This window comes from Bacillus rossius, chromosome 1 (assembly GCF_032445375.1).
Source record: "Bacillus rossius redtenbacheri isolate Brsri chromosome 1, Brsri_v3, whole genome shotgun sequence".
In the NCBI taxonomy this organism is placed as follows: Eukaryota; Metazoa; Arthropoda; class Insecta; order Phasmatodea; family Bacillidae; genus Bacillus; species Bacillus rossius.
In genome coordinates, this window is record NC_086330.1 from 35,720,146 (window position 1) to 35,738,593 (window position 18,448).

At 38.2% G+C, this 18,448-nt stretch overlaps 1 protein-coding gene across 1 annotated transcript in view; it reads right to left on the reverse strand.

The window, feature by feature from the left end:
- LOC134534360 (integral membrane protein 2B) overlaps nt 1-13,142 on the reverse strand; it is a 32,655-nt gene extending 19,513 nt beyond the window's left edge. The window contains exon 1 of the mRNA XM_063372793.1: nt 12,905-13,142. Within this exon, the coding sequence (XP_063228863.1) occupies nt 12,905-12,991 (87 nt within the window). The 5' untranslated portion in view covers nt 12,992-13,142. The remainder of the gene's footprint in view (nt 1-12,904) is intronic.
- Between the last annotated feature and the right edge of the window lie 5,306 nt (nt 13,143-18,448).

Consider the following 18,448-nt stretch of genomic DNA (forward strand, 5'->3'; position numbering starts at 1 on the left):
TTATTTCCCTGCATGACTAAAACTGCATACAACAGCTCTGGACAAGTTGTTACCATTTCTCAGAGACGAGCTTACCATAGCTATTCCCGTCAAGCAAACGTCTTAGGTTCACTCCTAGAAAGTCACGTCAGCATGCTCGTTCCCAGCCTCGTTGAGTTTTTTGTCCCCCCTCACCACAACAGCTACCCACCTTGATTCTCAGAATTTAGCCCAGGATCATTGCCCTAATGTGAACCCCGCCAGCCATTGGCCGACTTCAAGGACGATTTGCCATAGAAAAAAAATATGCAAAGATGGACCACACACGACATCTAGCGGCAGAAAAAGTTACTTCTTCTCTTGTCGCCAGCTCGTGGAGCTGACGCCCGCGACATCTGGTGGCGACTTTGCTAACCTCCCAGCTACCTTCCCCTGTAGGCCACCAGCGAGCAGCACCGACTGCGCCATTAGCCCCAGGCTGTAGCAAACGTCTCGGGCGAGTCGATCCCTATTTGTTTCAGACACCCCTTAACAGGTAGCGCTAAAATCGGCCAGTGCTACCAACTTCGAGATATCGAAGTCAAGAGTTTTTTGTGATTCCCACTCGGGGAACTTCGGAACCTTTCGGTCCGGATGCCCTAGCATCCCCCACCAACTTTGGATTGAGCATTACTTTTAATTACGAGACGCGGCTCCTCCGCGGACACTTCGCGTCGCGATTCGAGACGGACTGTTTTGAGATTATCGGCTTATCAACGAGATGCACTACAAGACTTCCATTCGGCCGCAAATTTACAATGTAGTCGATTAGACAAGGGATGCTATCCCTGTAAATTTCTTTAAGTAGTTTAGTCCGTCTGTACAGTACTCAGCATAATAGTTATTTCTTTTAAAGATTTTTTTTTTTTAAATAATGGAAACGTTCGAGCCTCCCGCATTTTCGCGAGCTCCAGATCCGGACTGGCGACGTATCAGAAACTAGAAGCCAACTTCCCTGTCTGGTGAGTTACAATCTGCTGTATTCCCCAACCTCCCCTTATCTTTTTGCTGGCATTTTCTGCCCAGTTTGCTAACTGTCTTTGTACGAGTTCTGATCATGTTTGATTCGGACTGTTCACAGACAGGGTCCAAGAGCCGGATCCAGAATTAAAATTTTCACGCTCTTCCTCTTCAACAAACAGGCGCCCTGGCACCATGTTGAATACTGATCTCCGGGCAGCGAACCACCGACCTCCGGTGCTACAGTATTTATAAACCTTTTTTGGAACATTCTTTAAATTTCTACGTTCGAAGAAATTAATCATATAAAACATCCATTCTGGACTTTAAGGATATACATTGGGATTGTTATACCGCTTCATATATTTTCTTTTCTTTAATTTAATTGAGTTGGTTTATTTATAATAAGTGAAACCTTTAATAATTGATTTAGGACCGGCCCAAATTTTTTTTAATATATCAGAGAGCTCTTTATTTATTTATTTATTAAAGTTGCGAGATGACTACCAAGAGCGATGAGCCGGGGTGGTAGCCACCATACATAAAAACAAACACAAAAAAATGACAATTAACAAATACAAAACAAAAAGAATTAGAACATTGACACAGACGAAGGACACACCATCTGAAGTTTTACCTAGTGTAAATAATTTAAACACAAAGTAAAAGATAGTACAAAGGAAATATAATGCATTACAACACTGTTGATTATACTACAAGTAACTAAGGTAAGTAGGCACAGAACATATAATATTATGTAGATAATTAAAGTTGGTATCCATAGATTGAAATAAAATTTTATAATAATATATTTAGTATTAAATAAGTTAGGAAAAACACATTAGAGCATAAAGATGATTAATCTTTGGATTCCGAAAAAATAATTTTTTTAACAAGTTTTTTCTCTCTGATAGGTTGTAAGTGATTAACATACAGAGAATAGAGTCGATATTTGAGGTGTTGAAGGTGATAAATTTAATTAGACCAAGTATTATGTTAGATAACGAGATAATGTTTTCAATGTGAAGATGGAAAAATAATTTTTGATCAAGTAAAATTCCTAGGTCATTCACATGTTGAGATTTAGTAATAGGTGAGTTATCAAGTTTGTATTCATATTGCAACGGGTAGATTTTTCTAGAGAAGATAATGATAGTAGTTTTTTCCATGTTTAGATTAATCAATTATTTTTGTGCACCAATTAGCAATTTCTGTTGTATCACATTGTAGTAGATAACTGTCATGATATGAAGTGATTTTTCTATATATCTTTAAGTCATCAGCAAAAAGAGTGCCAAATGAGTTCTTTAATCCAGATGTTATATCATCAATGTAGTTATTGAAAAGTAAAGGAGATAGTGTGCCACCTTGAGGGACGCCAGAAGGAGTTGGGTGGAGATCTGAATTTATATTCTGTACTGATACATAAAAGTTTCTATTATTTAAGTAGCTTGTTAACCATGATAAATATTTATCACTTAGCCCAATTTTGGAACATTTTCTGAGTAGTATTTGATGATTAACAGTGTCGAAAGCTTTAGCTAAATCAAAGTAACAAACATCTACTTGACAATGTGTGATGACTTCAGAATAAATGGGATTAAGAAAAGAGACTAAGTTTGTCATGGTTGTTTTACCTGTTCTGAACCCATGCTGTGAATCGGACAATCTATTATTTACATTAAACGCTAAGTGTTTAAATATTATTTTATCAAATATTTTGGCAAATCCATTTAAAAGGGACATAGGGCTGTATTTTGAAACAATAGAAGTTTTGCCCTTTTTGTGTACAGGAATAACCTTGGCAATTTTCCATTTTGTCAGGGTAAATGCTATTTACAATACTGAAATTATATATATGCTGTAAGAGAGGAGCAAGGATTAAGGAGCAACCTTTGATAATAAAATTTGGTATGTTATCAGGTCCTGTGGACAATGAATATATTAAGGTTTTTATACTCCATAAAGGACTAGACTAATTGAGATACATAGGGATATTGTATGAACTACAAGTGGAAATATATTGGTTATTTTTGTTTTTAGAAGTTACATAGACACTTGAAAAATATTCAACAAAGCAATTCGCAATTAAATTATTATTATCCGTAATTGAGTCATTAATTTTAATTGAGGGATGCTGACTATAACCCTTTCTCATTATTTTAACATAATTCCAAAAATTTTTAGGGTTTTGTTTAATTTTGTTGTTAAAATTACAAAGCCAGTTTGTTTTATCTCTACGCAGAAGTGATTTAGTTTCCTTGCGGTAATCTGAGGATAATGAATAGTAAAATGGATTCAGATTTTGTTTATATAATTTATGATAGTGCAATTTCTTCTTAAGAGATTTTATTAGCTGGTTAGAATACTATAGCATACCTGCCAACCTATGAAAATCTGAATTAGGAAGATTATTAAACACAAATAAAATTACCAATTTCGACAAAAAAAATTACATATATGGCTACAATGCAGACTTGTACTGCTAAAATACAACTAAATTACACAAATCACCCACTATCAAATAAGCTATAGCTATATTAAAAAAAATTTGTGTGTTGTTACATTTTGACTGTGATACTTGAAGATCAGCACAATATTTCACACAAGAATACAACTCACAGAATCTATCTTGGCTTCCGATAAGAATTTTGCCAGAAAACTAGTATCGTTGCTACCATCAGTTGCGACTGAAAACAGCCAACTTTTTAAGTACTGCACTACTCCGGATTTTGCATCCGAAGCCATCTCTTTCATAATAGCAGAAGTTTTGGTACGCCCACATCCATATTTCTTGGCAATTTCCAAGTCTGGAAACATTTTTTTGACAAGCGCACCTGCATGATCTGCGGCCGCTAGAGGAATGTTATGCTCTATCAAAAACGAAGTAAATAAACACTCAGATCGCGTAATGTCTAGATCTGCACCCCCAGATTTAACAAAGAACCTTGAAAGTTTGTGATTATCTTCTTGGCATTTTACGTTGGATAAATGCTTCGCACTTTTGATGTGCACGCTGATGTCACTTTTACCACCATGCGATATGTTGATGTCGCATCTGCATATCTTACAAAAACCAAACCTTTCCCCTTTGTCAGAATTTAAAATGCATGGAAACTCTGCACTATATGTATCACGGAATGTCTGGTAATAATATTGTTTTTTCCTACTCATCTTTGAAAACATAATGCAGAAAGTTTGTGCTTCATAACCTGTCACAAACGCCTAAACGAGGCAACGGCAATAGCCCGTAACAAAGTAAACAAATTCGTAAACAGTTGTTTCACGTTGCACTCGTTGACCACAACGTATTTTGCCAGTTTAAATGTATTTGAAATTAAAATTTTAATACGTAATAGCAGCTCGTAAATTATAAATCAAAATCACATATCTTAAATAACCGTCAAACAAGCGACGACGTACTCTCTGTAGAACTGTGTAATCAAGAGAAAAAACAATCAATAGTCATGAGCACAACACGCGATACATCGATCGACATGAATGTTGAATCGATTTGGAAGACACCGACTTTTTTTTACCGCGAAGCTATTTTAATTACAAAAATAGGAAGAATTCAGACAATTTCGGAAAATCGTAAAGAGCAGTTATAATTCGGAAGACTTCCGGAAAAATCGGAAAGGTTGGCAGGTATGCTATAGGGCAGTGGTTCCCAAACTTTATCAGCTGGCGACCCACCTTTCCTTTCGCGACCCCTTTACAAGTTGAAAAATTCAGGCGAACCCCTTGTGTCACAGAAAGACAAAGAAATTATTTAATTAAAAGACTACGTTAATGGTATTTTCTATTTTGGTACAATTATCTATTATTCGGATCTACACTCTGCAGGAAGCCGCAAGAGTTTTGAAAGTACGAGGTAAGTTGGTAAGGCTACGTGCGACTACTTGGACGCCAACTCGAGCGGGCCAAACTGCGTCGGCGACGGCCACGTTGCCACGCCGCATTGTCGTTGCGGCGACAGGAAGCGACCCGCGCGCGCCACCCGCCGCCGCCCGCAATGTTCTTTTGTTTCAACTCTCATCTCACCCAGTTAAGCGTAGTCACAGATGAGTACGGACGTCATTCTTTTGTTTTTCACTTGCTCAGCGCGTTTGTAAAATGGATAAGTTTCTAGATCGCAGCCTTCAACATCTGGTATGAGTGTCAATAGCGGTGGTGGTGAAACAAACCCAAAAAGCCATTACAATGACAGTTATTTGAAATACGGGTTCACAGTCATAAATAATAAACCTCAATGTGTAATTTGCGGCGATGTTTTATCACATGAGAGTATGAAACCATCAAAGCTTATGCGGCATCTCACAACCAAGCATAAAAAAGAAGCTGATAAGCCGTTGGATTTCTTTGAACGAAAGTTTAAAGCTCTTAGTCGGCAGCAAAATACTATGATTCATGTAATAAATATGGTTTTAAGAAGTCGGCTGTTTACTTTTAGTAAAAGTACTTTGTTTTTGTAGTGTTAGAACCTTGCCTTTTTCTTTCAGCCGGCGACCCCTCGAGTAAGGCTTCGCGACCCCCCTCGGGGGTTTTTATATGAAGACGATGTATTATCGTTTATTGACATATCATCAAATTGGAAGGTTATCTCTAATGCAGGATGAAAACTATCTTCTTTAACTAGTGGTTCCAGAGTTTTGCTAACCAGACATAATTCAATATTAGTAAAACATAGGTCCAAGAGTTGGGCCGAAGGTTGAGTATGATTAAACCTGAGTTAAACCTCTTGTTGATACAAAGTTGATTAATGATCTGGCTTTCAACTTAATATTTGATTGAACTATATTTTGGGTATGCAGTTGAGACCAGTCAATGCCTAGAACATTAAAATCAACAATTATTATTAAAGGGACATCAGGATTCACAAAATTATCTTCAAAGGCTTCAAAGTATGATGCATAAACTGAAGGAGTTGTTTGAGGGGGAATGTAAATATTCCGAATTGTTAAAGGTTTATCATGTGTTTTTAAATTTATCCAGACAGCTTCTATTCCTGGGTAGTCATATTCATGCGTAGACGTTACATTTTTGAATTTATGTTTATTAACAGCAGTCAGGACACCACCACCTCTACTCTTCAAAGTTAATACAGGGTCCCTATCAGTTCTGTAAATAAGGTAATTATTGTTGAAATAATGAGAATTTAGACTATTATCGGTGAACCACGTTTCAGTTAGACATACTAAATCATTATCACTACGTGAGATGTTTTCAGAAAATTCAATTGCTTTCGTTCTTAGGCCTCTTACATTCTGGTAAAATAGATTAAAATCCTTGTTGTTAAATTTCACACTGAACTAGTGAGACGCCCCTCCAGGCGCTAAGGAAGAAGTAGGAGCAGATGTAGCAGTGGAGGTGGATATATTAAGCACCTCGGGTGGGGAGCCAGCGATTAGGATTTGCTCACGGTGCAGTTTACCATAGAACAGGCTTATCAAACAACCACTTGGCCAGAATACAATATTATTTATACGCCTAAAGTCTTCTTCCAATTGCAATTGTATTTTAACACATTTTAATATCTGTTATAAGTTTCCTTAAATAAATATGGAGTAATTATATTCAGACGGAATCACACCTTGTTTCTGTTCATTCCTCATATCCTTGTGAAACTTTAAGATCCACCGTTACAGCAGAGTTTATTGTTAATACCTACTATTATTTATATACTTAATCTGATTTACCTATACTGCCTCAATGTAACAAAAATGGTAATTAATGAGCAATGCTGTAACAGTATAAGTTTGGTTAGCTTAACTCATGTGCATTTAAAAAACTGTTAAATTGTTCAAATGTATAAATTGTTGCAAAACTGAGTTTTTAATTTCTCCTGGATTCTGGGAAACTTTTTTGATACGAAATGTTTTAAGTCAAGGCAAATTGTATCGTTTTAGTTCAATAAAAACAAGCAAATTGTTTATATTTATCATATTCCTATAGCGATTTAAATATATTGTGCATTTATTTTCTAATTTTATATGACTTTCATACCACAATAACTATATCTCATGAACCTTCAGACTATTGAGTTTAAGAATCCAGGCAAAATAAAGGTAGGAAATTGTCACACATCCAAACAGAAAATATAACAATTCAAAATTTTTTTTTTTTCTATTTTCCAAATTTTTTCTGATCAAACATTAATAGGGCATATAGACATCACTTCCATCGCAAATTTTTGGAAATTATTAATTTTTTTTAAGAATTTCCAGATTGTAAAGTGTTTTTACCACATAATTTCCCTGGTATTCATACCCCTCCTCAAAATTGAGTTTTTCTAGGTATCCCATGTGAATTTCAAAATGATGTTTTAGGGGATAGTTGAGGAACATTATAAATAAACCAAACAACCATTTTCGCAAATTCACTTTTTTTTTTTTTTTTTTTTTGTTGTTCCTTGAGAAGAGTGCTTAAATTAGGAATTTACCTCCAAAATGTTTTTAGTATAATTATTACATATATGATGGGTGAGATGGAATATCTGTAACATATTGTTTTAGGGCTGGTTACTAAACTTATCTCAGATGCAGCTAAGATGGCTGAAGTAATGTACCTACAAGCAAATGTAGGTAATTTAGGAAAGTTCAGCACTAACATATTCTGCTCTGCAAACTACACAAGTGTAAAAGGGACAATAAAAGTACATCACAAGTGGTGATAAATTAGAGCTAACATTTTGTTCATTTTGAAGTAGAGGTGTAAAAGTAACGAAAAAAATTGTACCCGTATGTATTCGTTACTATAACAATTAGTACTCGTTACTATTGTATTGTTACGTTACTCGTTACTTTTGATACCGCATAACATGCTATGTTATGTTGCAGCAACGAATCGAGTTGTATTGCGTACGTGTACAGTATGACGTCGCGTAAATAATAATAAATAGAATATAAACAATTAACAATATTTGATGATTAACAGTTTTTGTTAACCAAGAAACAATTAAATCTCATTAGAGTGGATTTATTATATTATCTTTTAAGATGAAAACAAAAAGAACGTGGAAATACGCGATAATAAAAAACAAAAAAAATACATATTTGTAATTTGTAAAAAAATACTTTATTATAAACAGTAAAAAAACTTGGACGACGAATTTCCAAATTATACTTTCCTTAATAAACAAACATCGTTCTTTGTAACGTAAATTCATCAAATATGCGCGCGCATGCATAAAACATGCGAAAAATGCGAGTAACGAAATCCAGCCGTGTGTAACGTTTCGTTACTCATTACTACATGGCGCACCCGTTACTCAGTACCGAATACATACGGTTTGCTACAGCTCCATTTTGAAGTCATTACAGATGAGGGGTGATAAAATGAGCATTGACAAGGAACACCTCACAAAAATCCACTGGCTTATTACTGGGCTACATTCGCAACAACTCACGCACAGTTAGGGATGGGTAAATGTCCAAAATTTTATCTATCTGAAATTTTCCTGGAAATTTTCATGGAAACTTTCCAAAAACCGAAAAACATAGGAAATTTTAGGAAACTTTGATGTTGGTTTATAAATAACCATTTCAGAGAATTAGACATGTGACTGTCTCTACTGTATGAAATTTTAATATTGTAAAATACAGTATTCATAGTTGCAGTATTAAGAGGACATTAAAATATCTTTCGTTAGCGATGTAGAATTTACTGTGGGTGCTGTTCTAAATTAATTTCAACATTTAGGTGGAATTATTCTTTTTAAAAATACAGTTCACAAATTCATTGCAAGTAGGCCTAATCAGTTTTTAAATCTGAAAATTATTTAATCAGCTGCTTTCAACATTACAAAAAGCTAATGTAGTGGAAGAAAAATTAAGGTAAAGAATACTTAACTGCAGATTTAAAAGAAATGATTCCTTCTGAAAAAACAATTACCTGGTCAATAACAGTTAAAATATTTGACTACATAGATTTGAAAATATTAACACTATATTATTACAATTTATCAACTGATTGGAAATATAGACAAATAAGCTGTAACAAATAGAACACTAAAAAAAATATTGATCAACAATTAGTTGCATTCATAATAAGAAATCATACATATGTTACAGTTTTAACTGAATTGGAAACAAACATGTCCTTATTTAAGTCATATTGGGTCTTAGAAACCAATGAAATCATCATTGTCCTCATAACTGAAATCACTGTTTTCTTCCTCTTCTGTTTCATTGTTAGAACAAGATGCACTGTCTTCTTTTAAAACACACTGTGGTAGTTTTTTCTTCTGCTATACTTTCTCACATTTGTCTTCCACAATGACAGTAATAGAATCTTTCCTTTCCAATTTTTTAATGTCCTCCAGGATGTGGTGACACAATTTCCAGTTGTGGGCAATGAATGATATTTTACCTGCTCTTTCAGTGGTCAAGCGGTTTCTTAGTTTTGTATGTATACTACAATGTGTACTGAAAGACCTCTCTGTAGCAGCAGAGGTTACTGGCATACCTAAGATTCTGTTTGCTTCTTTTGACAGCTGTGTATGACCACACAGACCTTTCCACCAAGTACAGGGTTCAATTTTACCTTTTTCAAGCGCCATCCAAAGAAATTCTTTGGCCCACATACCTTCTCTACTTCGGTACTGAGCTAACTCTGTTAAAACTATACCTTATTCAATGTGTTCCATATCGGTTGAAATTTTGCATATATACTCAACAGCACTCAACTGTTACAGCTAAAAAAAATTCAATGTTTCCCAATGTTTCCACTTTTTTTCAAGGTTTCCATGAGGTCTGTAAATTTTCCATTTTTGAAAGTTTTCGGCAGGAAATTTCCGACTGGAAACTTTCCACTACCCATCACTACGCACAGTACAGATGCATGGAAATTAAATGCACATAAATAGCAGTAATCACATTGAAAAACAGCAAGTGCACTGTGCACAGAAAGTTGAACTTATAACTTTTCTTTGTACTGTGCACAAATTTCTGTTTGCAGCCTATCAGCGTACACTACATCAGCAGCATAGATTAACTGACAGCTGTTTTAATATATGTGCATTTCAAAAATAATGAGTGAAACCAATTTGAATATGTACTTATCCAGATTTAAAAATAAATTTAAAGGGACTAACTTCTTTCACCCATTGTAATAGGTGCCCAAATATTGTTCTTTCATTCTATTTAAGGCAACCATAGTTCTGAAACAGACATCGCTGCTTTATAGAACTAAAAGAAAAGATAGAAAAACATTGTTTTTACACACTACACATGTCCCTAAATTTACTCCAAAGGGATGGTTTCGTAATTATTCCTACTAGTTTGTGAAAAAAATTAAATTTTTATATCTTACATTACAATACCTGTGCTTTTACACTGCCAGCACCGTTCACTGTTTACCCGCGATAAATAGGAATACATGTTTTCCATATACCTGAGACGTTCCAGAATCAACCCTGAAAGGAAGGTTTTGTAATTCCTACTGGTTTATGAAAAATAACAGTTAACAGCTTACATTACAAACATTCATTGTTTACCAGTGTGGGTTTTTTAAATTGTTTTTTGCAGAACTTAAATCAATGTACGTGTTGTAATGAAATTTTTATAAATAACAACTGTATTGCAATTATATATTGTAAAAAATTTTAATGCTAATATTTCATGTTTGATGTTTTATTAGAATAAGTAATTGTATTACGAAATGTTTGTTTTGTTACATTGCATAAAGTAGGTACGTACTATTTTGAGTCACATAAGAGACGAGTCTAACGGGAGGCAAAAATTTGTATAGAATAGTTAAAGTCCTCCATTTTCTGTGAGGAATACGTGCTATGCACTGAAGTAGCCGACACATTGAATTTTGCAATCTTTCCAAGGAATTATTCGATTACGGCCATCTTATATTCTGTTTGATGTGGCTGGTGTTTCATGTATTCCAGTTTATCGCTGAATCCTGAAGGCTTGACCCTGATGGCATGGTCCTGTTGGCTTGATCCTGTGGTACAAGATGCTTGCTGTTTTAACTAAGTTGCTGTTTTAACTCAGTATGTCGGAAGATCCTGCACATTAAAGAAATTGTGAAATAAGAAAGAATTTGGATTGTACATTGAAAAAAAAAAATCATTTTTATTCGACTTACGATTATAATTATTTTATGACAAATTTTTTTTATGTACAGTATCATTGAATTAAAACAGCAAGCAGCAAGTAGGTACCCCAGGATCATGCCATCAGGATCAAGCCTTCAGAATCAAGGAATTAACTTCAATGTATATGAAATGAAAGAATTATTATTTTTTTTTTACTTTCCATAGTTGGCTATAGTTGTGCTAAACGAACAGACACACGATCGCAGGTCAACGATGAATGGCGGCAGCACTGTGAAAACACAGGTTTTGTAATGTAAGCTTTAAACTGTATTTTTCATGAACCAGTAGGAATTAAGAAACCAACCCTTCAGGGTAAATTCATGGATGTGTGTAGTGTGTGAAAACCATGTTGTCAGATTTTTTTTCTTTCTGTTCTAAAAAGTTTAGATGTCAGAGTACCTATTGCCCGGCGCTGGGTTCGTTATCTTCGCACTTGTCGCCTGTTTATAAGGTATTTCAGGAGAAAGTCATAGTGTCCTTCAATTAATACACCAACAGGTTATTACAAGGATATTCCTATTTATTTGTTGTGTCTGCATGCTCAGCCCTGTACACGAAGTCTAGTCGCTCCGGCTCTATTCTCCCCGAGGGTTGAACCTAAGCCCTCGCTTGCAAGCACCCACAGTAAGCTTTTGGTTCCTTACAAACTCTACTCTACTCCTTAGTTGCTTCAAGCTTTTCTAGTACACTTAGTAACCTAGCAATACTGCACTGCACTGCACTGCACTGCCATTAACTCTCTACACAACCATCTTGTCCTGACCTAACAAAATAAGAATTTCAGAACTCCCTTCACCTCTGCCGTTCCGCCAAGCAATATGTGAGTGTTCTAAAATACGATGCACGCCAGGACATACATAGCTGAAGGCAGCGAGATTCAGCGCACGATAAACGCACTTAAACTTGCTGACTCTACAACAGGGCTTCAGAGTTGAAACTAAGCAAATTCTGGTAAAGTATTTGGAATTTCTTATCTCTGCCGGGTTTAATGAAAAGAGGAAGTGAAAGAGCATATAATAAAAGTATTTTCGGATTTTTAACATTTTTTTTTCGTAAATACTGTTACACTACATATTTCCCATCTTTACCCAAATTCTCTAAAATTATAGTCCCTAACAAATATGAAATGAACAAAACCGTAAAATTAAAAGCGTGGATTTAGAATAACAACTGCTATCGTAAACAATAGCTGACAAAATTCAAACATTTTAAACTGAAAATTATGAATAAAGTAAATGAGTGAAAAATATTGGATTGTTTCGACCTCTGTGCTGTGTGCGAATGTAGCTACAACTTCTGTGCCGTGTCTATGCAATTGTACTATTTATAGGCTGTTTGCATGCTATTGCAAAATACATAGGCTTTAAGGAATCTTCCACTTTTCCCACTTGCAAAGACTCCAGGTATGATACAGACCAATAATCAATTCAGAACTGGAAGCAAAGACGGCATAATACCGTCTAGTTGTCTTGAGTCCTTTAGAAAGAACACTTTTATTTTCACACATAGCTCAAATAAATTTCATTAGTAACTCATACGACCAACACCAATCAAAAGTTTAACAAGTATAAACCCACCTATATACAAATAATTCATTTTATTTTAATAGAATCTACACTTCAAGAATACCACGGGGAAAAACTAATAAAAAAAAAGTTAAAACATTACTAAGTAAAACAAATAATAGTGTAGAAACAAAGTTAATAAAAAAAATTTAACAGTATCATTCGGTTTCCAAGCGGCGATACCATCTCCCATTTTCTTTGTCATTTAACTTCCCACATTGAACTACGCAACATCTAATACTACTTAACTTACAATTGGTTCAAGTTCTTCATTGTCCACTAACGGTTCTTCCAAGTTATCTGCTTTCTTTTCAGAAATTGGTTTGGTAACAATCGTCATCTTGACTTCAAATAAATGTAAATATATTACACAAGCTCCAACACAAATTCAATCAATGAAATGGAATGGTTAAATCAGCAGCCCTTTTGCGTCTTCTAACAAAATATAACTAGCCTTTTCAATGTTTTCAAAAGCCTTTAGGATTTCAATGCACGACAAGAATCATATATAATTAATCAATAAATATTTTATTAAACTGAAATTGTTAAATATTAACTTAAATTCAAGTTGTCAGAAGAAACGTTTTTCTAATTTATTCTAATTTCATGTTATAATTTTAAAAAAATTTCAATTAAATAAAATAAATTGTATTTTTTTTTGTAGAAAATATCACTTAGGATAGTAAGTTCAAAATTGATAGCTACCATTACATAAATTGCATTTTTAAAACATCTCTCTTCCTTCAGCAGCCAAACAATATTTTTGTATCAAAACTTCCTTAAAATTGCATATTAGTAACTCAGTATTTTGTAGTGTTTGCTGGCAGGAGACATGTAGTAATAGCTTAAAGTAGCATGGTAGAAAACCAAGTAAAATTAATTTAAATTAATTCTATGAGAGCTTATAACATTTGTTAAATGAAATAAAGTGGTTTGTGAATACATTATTTGCTTATAAATTGCAAGTACTAGGTTAAAACCTTCTTGCCATTTGGTTCTGTCAAAACATTTTTTACATGTCATCTTAGCACAACTTTATCTACAATATTCTTTTTCACCGACACTGTAAAATTTTATCTCACCATTTAGCAAGCTCCAACCTGTGAGATACATAGAAGCAGCACTCTGGAGCACACCTTGGAATACTGTAATATTAAGCCTGCATCTGGTTTCCACCCGCCTATGTTTGCATTTGGTGGCACTGGTGAACTAGCTTGGTAACACATTATGTCTGCCAACCAACTATAGTTCCAGAATACATGCATTACAGGGTTCGGGGCTCAAAGTGAGCTATCTCTACTGCTTGGTTAGACCTAGCATAGTCGCGTGTAGGTGTCTCCCACAGCTGAGTGATTCCCATTTCTGGATCACTAGTCTATGTATCGTTTACTATATAGTCGAGGATCGGTGCCCCTGTATGTTCTGCACAATGGTCTGGCTGGTGAGATGATTCTCCTGCTAAGGTTAGTGGGTGTCGTTGGGGATTCGGTGGGGATGAGATGCAGATTGTCTCGGTGGATTTTGGTGGTATTGTTCATGGGCAGTCTCCCCAAATATGTGGTAGGCCAGAGGCACATCACTACCTCGCTTAGTTCAATCCATTTGTGGGCAAAACCTACACAAACATTATTTTTTCTTAACTGGTCAGGTTTCATCAAAAGGGATATATGGCAAAACTGGGGGTCTCTGGTGGCCATAAACTATGCCTGTTGGCGATTTTCATCCATAAGGATCTCGTTGAGTGGTGCGCATGTGCCCTGACCACCTCCGAGACATGGAGTTAGCCCAGCAGGGCAAAAGTGTGGCCCTGGAGTAGCTCATTAGGGCCATGGCTGGTGGCCTAGTTGGTGCACCACTGCAGATAAAATAAGAGATTAATGAAGTGGGTGTTCCATTTGGTATGGTCTTCGCCAAGATTGAGCCGCAGCTGGAATTTCACAGCCTGGTGCGGCGTTCAATTTAGTTTATACTGGGGTGGTATGTCAGGGAGGTGTATTATAGTCCATTCCCCAGCGGTGACAGTCCACTTACCAGCGACAACTTGGTACACACATATACCAAATACGTTTACAAATCAAAGGCTTGTACAAAACATTATTTGTGTGGTCGAGCCGAATAATAAGGCATTGACACTGGTACACATAGATACATAGCCATTACTGTACGATTCATTAGTTCTGTACCTAAGAATCAGAGTATGATAACTCCATTATCAAGGCATGGGAAGTCCGCTTCATTATTGTCATAAAATCAGCTGAGTGCTTACATGACAATTCCCTTAACATAATATACTTTACACTCTCGGGTAACAAACGCCTTCATTCCATGTTAATTAATTACATCAAGCTGCACATGCTTGTTTATATCCTCTCAATAGAAGGAATAACTTTGACATCGACCCAAGTGTCTACCTAGCTTCCGAAGCCCGTTACCCCACGCAAACGCCTTCTCTTGACCTCTGTCGCGACTGCGCCATATTATGCAGTGCAGTGCGGCTAAAGCAGGGGGGAGAAGACTCGCGCGCCAGGGGGGCCAACGGCCGAAGAGGAATTTCCTTTTAGAAGACTCGGAGGTTGTGTAAATAAAAGTATTCATTAATTATTGTTATAGTGCTGTAAATATTATTTGTTATATCCCTTTTAAAGTTTGACACCGCCATCGGTGCTCCCTCTGTCAGCACAGACCGTTATGTGTCCTCAACACCTGAATTACGGCATGTATAACGAATACGCCCGCGCATGCCGAGCAGCGTAGGAAGTGCAGTGCATCAAACGGTGTGTGACGCTAGTCACGGGTGGCTGTGTTGTGCAAAGCGCCCAGCCGAGTGAGGCAATGCGCAACTGAGCCATAGGGCACATGAATTTCTAATTAAAAGAATTAACTAAAACTTTTGATGTAACTAATTTTCCTAAATAATTGATTAATGTTTTGATATCACAAACATGGCCGTCAACATCTTCCCGCACTCCGTAGCTTTCCGCGGGAAATCACCCCCTCCCTGACCGGGTTGCCAGGGAGATTCGTCAGTCGCCATCCAGCACTCACCAGGGCCGGCAGCTCTGCGCACGGGGAGCCTGCAATCTTCGCGCCAAATTCAGCATGTAGCTTCAATAGGTAACTTTCTAAATCGTTTTTCATCCGATCCCCGCCCGGCCCTAAATCAACCATACAATGTGTCGCGCGGTTCTTAATTAAATGTGTGTGACTCGACAATGAGTCGTTTGAGTACTACGTAATTTATATCGTTTAAATGTTAGTATTAGTTCCAGCCATCAGCCATGTGTAGTGTATAATTTCAGTGTTACATCTAGAGCATTTATAAAGTGATTAGCTAATTAGTCTTCCGTTTCACCGTCCGGACTTTCACTTTCCGTGGTCGCTAGGTACGCCACGCGCCTTCGTCGCCACCACTAGCCATCTCAGGATAGCCTCCGACTCTCGGTGGGGTATCTCTAAGGAATTCCACTAACCATGATTCAGTACCGCCATTCGAGGGGCGTGTGTGCGGAGATGAGAAGGTTGATGATGATATGGCCAGTTACGTGAAGATGTACTGTACCAGGTGAAGTACTGTATCGTGTGATGTGTCAATAAAACCAGTTATGTTTACGTGTGCTTTTAATAGTTATGGTGTCCTGGGTGGCCAAAACAGCCCGGGGAGTCCTTTGTCGACGCGTCCCTGCCTGCAGCCACGAGGCAAAGAACCCCGTCCTCGAGCCAAAATCCTTGTTCACGTAATTTTAATATAGTAATTTTAAGACAGGCAGCGGGTACGGCGTCAAGTGTATTTATTAATATTGAAGGGTTTTTGTTAATCATTGTTCACTGGGTGACTGCCTCACCGTCTCCCACCTGCAACACGTCAGGAGTGGCGTGGGACGCGAGGGAGGGGGGAGAGAGTTAGTCGCACACGGAGCGCAGAGCGGCAGTCGCCGACAAGCCTTCAATGTGGACAGACGTGCCACGCAGGATGCCGAGACGGGCAGCGCATAAGTGGGCGCGAGCGTTGTGACATGGGGAGCGGCAAAGGCTTTCAAGACTACTGGGTACAGTGTCCTGGTCAAAGGAGCGAGCTCGGTCGGGTAAAGAATTTAGCCCAATAGGTCAAGCAGCAGGCACGGGCCAATCGCGGCATGCCGACAGCGACAGGATAGACTGCAAATTACCGCAACATTAGCGTGGGACGGGGTGAGACCAATGATAGGACCGCACGCTTTACCAAGGAATAGTCATTTCTTTTCCCGCTAAGTTTGTACATATATGGGTTTAGAGTTAGATTTTCAGTGTTGCATATAGTTTGTGCAGGACAGTGTGTCAGTGGTGGAGTAGATGAATAATACTCGCGTTACCGTGCAAAGCTTCAGACTGTCGCAGGCGGAGCCGAGCCAGCCCCATGTAAAGAGTCTCTGTGCGAATAAAACAGACATTCTGCTAACACAGACTTTTAATAATTACATATTCGAGCTGGTTCCTCCTGGGCCAATCTGGCCGAACCCTTCTCTACCAAGAGCAGCTGGGCAGCCAGGCATAAATCAACGAGGGAGGGACAGCCTGACAACGTCATATGGCGCCCTACTAGTTGGCCTTTTTCAAACTTTCGAACTTTCAAAGTCTAAGATGTTTTCAGATTTTGGAAACATTTGACGCAGAGTGCGAGATAGAGAGTCACGTAGGCCACAGGACGGGGAACAGAGGTGAGCAGGGTTAGCGGAAGTCGGCGCGATGAAGCGGCGCGGAGCGCGAGATAGCGAGTCGGGTTGCGTTACAGCTCGTCCCATGCCGAGATCGGTTGTACCGAGCGATAAGGCGACAGGAGTTATCATGTAACTTCGGCCGGGTGGAAAGTGTCGAATGAACATGGAGGACAGCGATAACAGCCGTGGGAAAGTAAACGGGTTATCGGAGACAGTGAATATGGGGGAATCATGTGTGTGTTGTGACTTACCGTTACCGACGAGTGATGTTGTAGGCGCGACTCTAGAGACGTGTTCGTTTCCGTGGGGCACGGGTGTCAAGGAAAGAGGAGACCGATGAAAATCACGGACATTTCGCAGGAAAGCACGACTGACAGTTGACACGTCACAGGACACTCACAGACAAGTGCCAGTTGACATGCACCTTGTCCAGGACTCGACGTCATTGCCAGAGTTTGCCGGGGAACCGCACGAGAATCTGAGAGCTTTCGTCAGGGTGTGTAAAGCCAGGCTGCGGAACATGTCAAAGAAAAACTGGATGGACAAAGTGTGTGGACAGCTACAAGGCAGGGCACATGCCTGGTGGATGGACACGGGAAGCTATTTAATAGAGTGGGAGGAGTTCGTGCATTTATTTAAAAGACGTTTTGACGGACCGTCAACTCGAGTCAGTTGCCAGCAAATGCTGTACAGTGAAGCGCAGGCAGAGGGCGAGGGCGTCGATGCATTTATTCATAAGAAGGTGCGCCTGTACCGCCGCCTGGATCCAGAGGGCTCCACCAGTGTTATTATGCCAGTGATATGTGAACTTATAATGGCGGACTTAAGGCCATTTTTGCGAAGTGCCACGGGGCTCAAATTTTTGAGTTTTGTGGAGAGGGCGCAGAAAGTAGAGATTACAGACCTACAGGCGAGCAGACACGGAAGGCAACGACAAAGGGCCGGCCACGAACTACAAGTGACCGATGTAGTGACACCGAAGGAAGCCTGGGCAGGTTGGGCGACGGCGGCGCGGCACTTCTGTGGGTGCTGATCCACATAAATGGGCGACCCATCCACGCACTGGTGGACACGGCGGCGATCCACTCGTACATCGCGGCCCA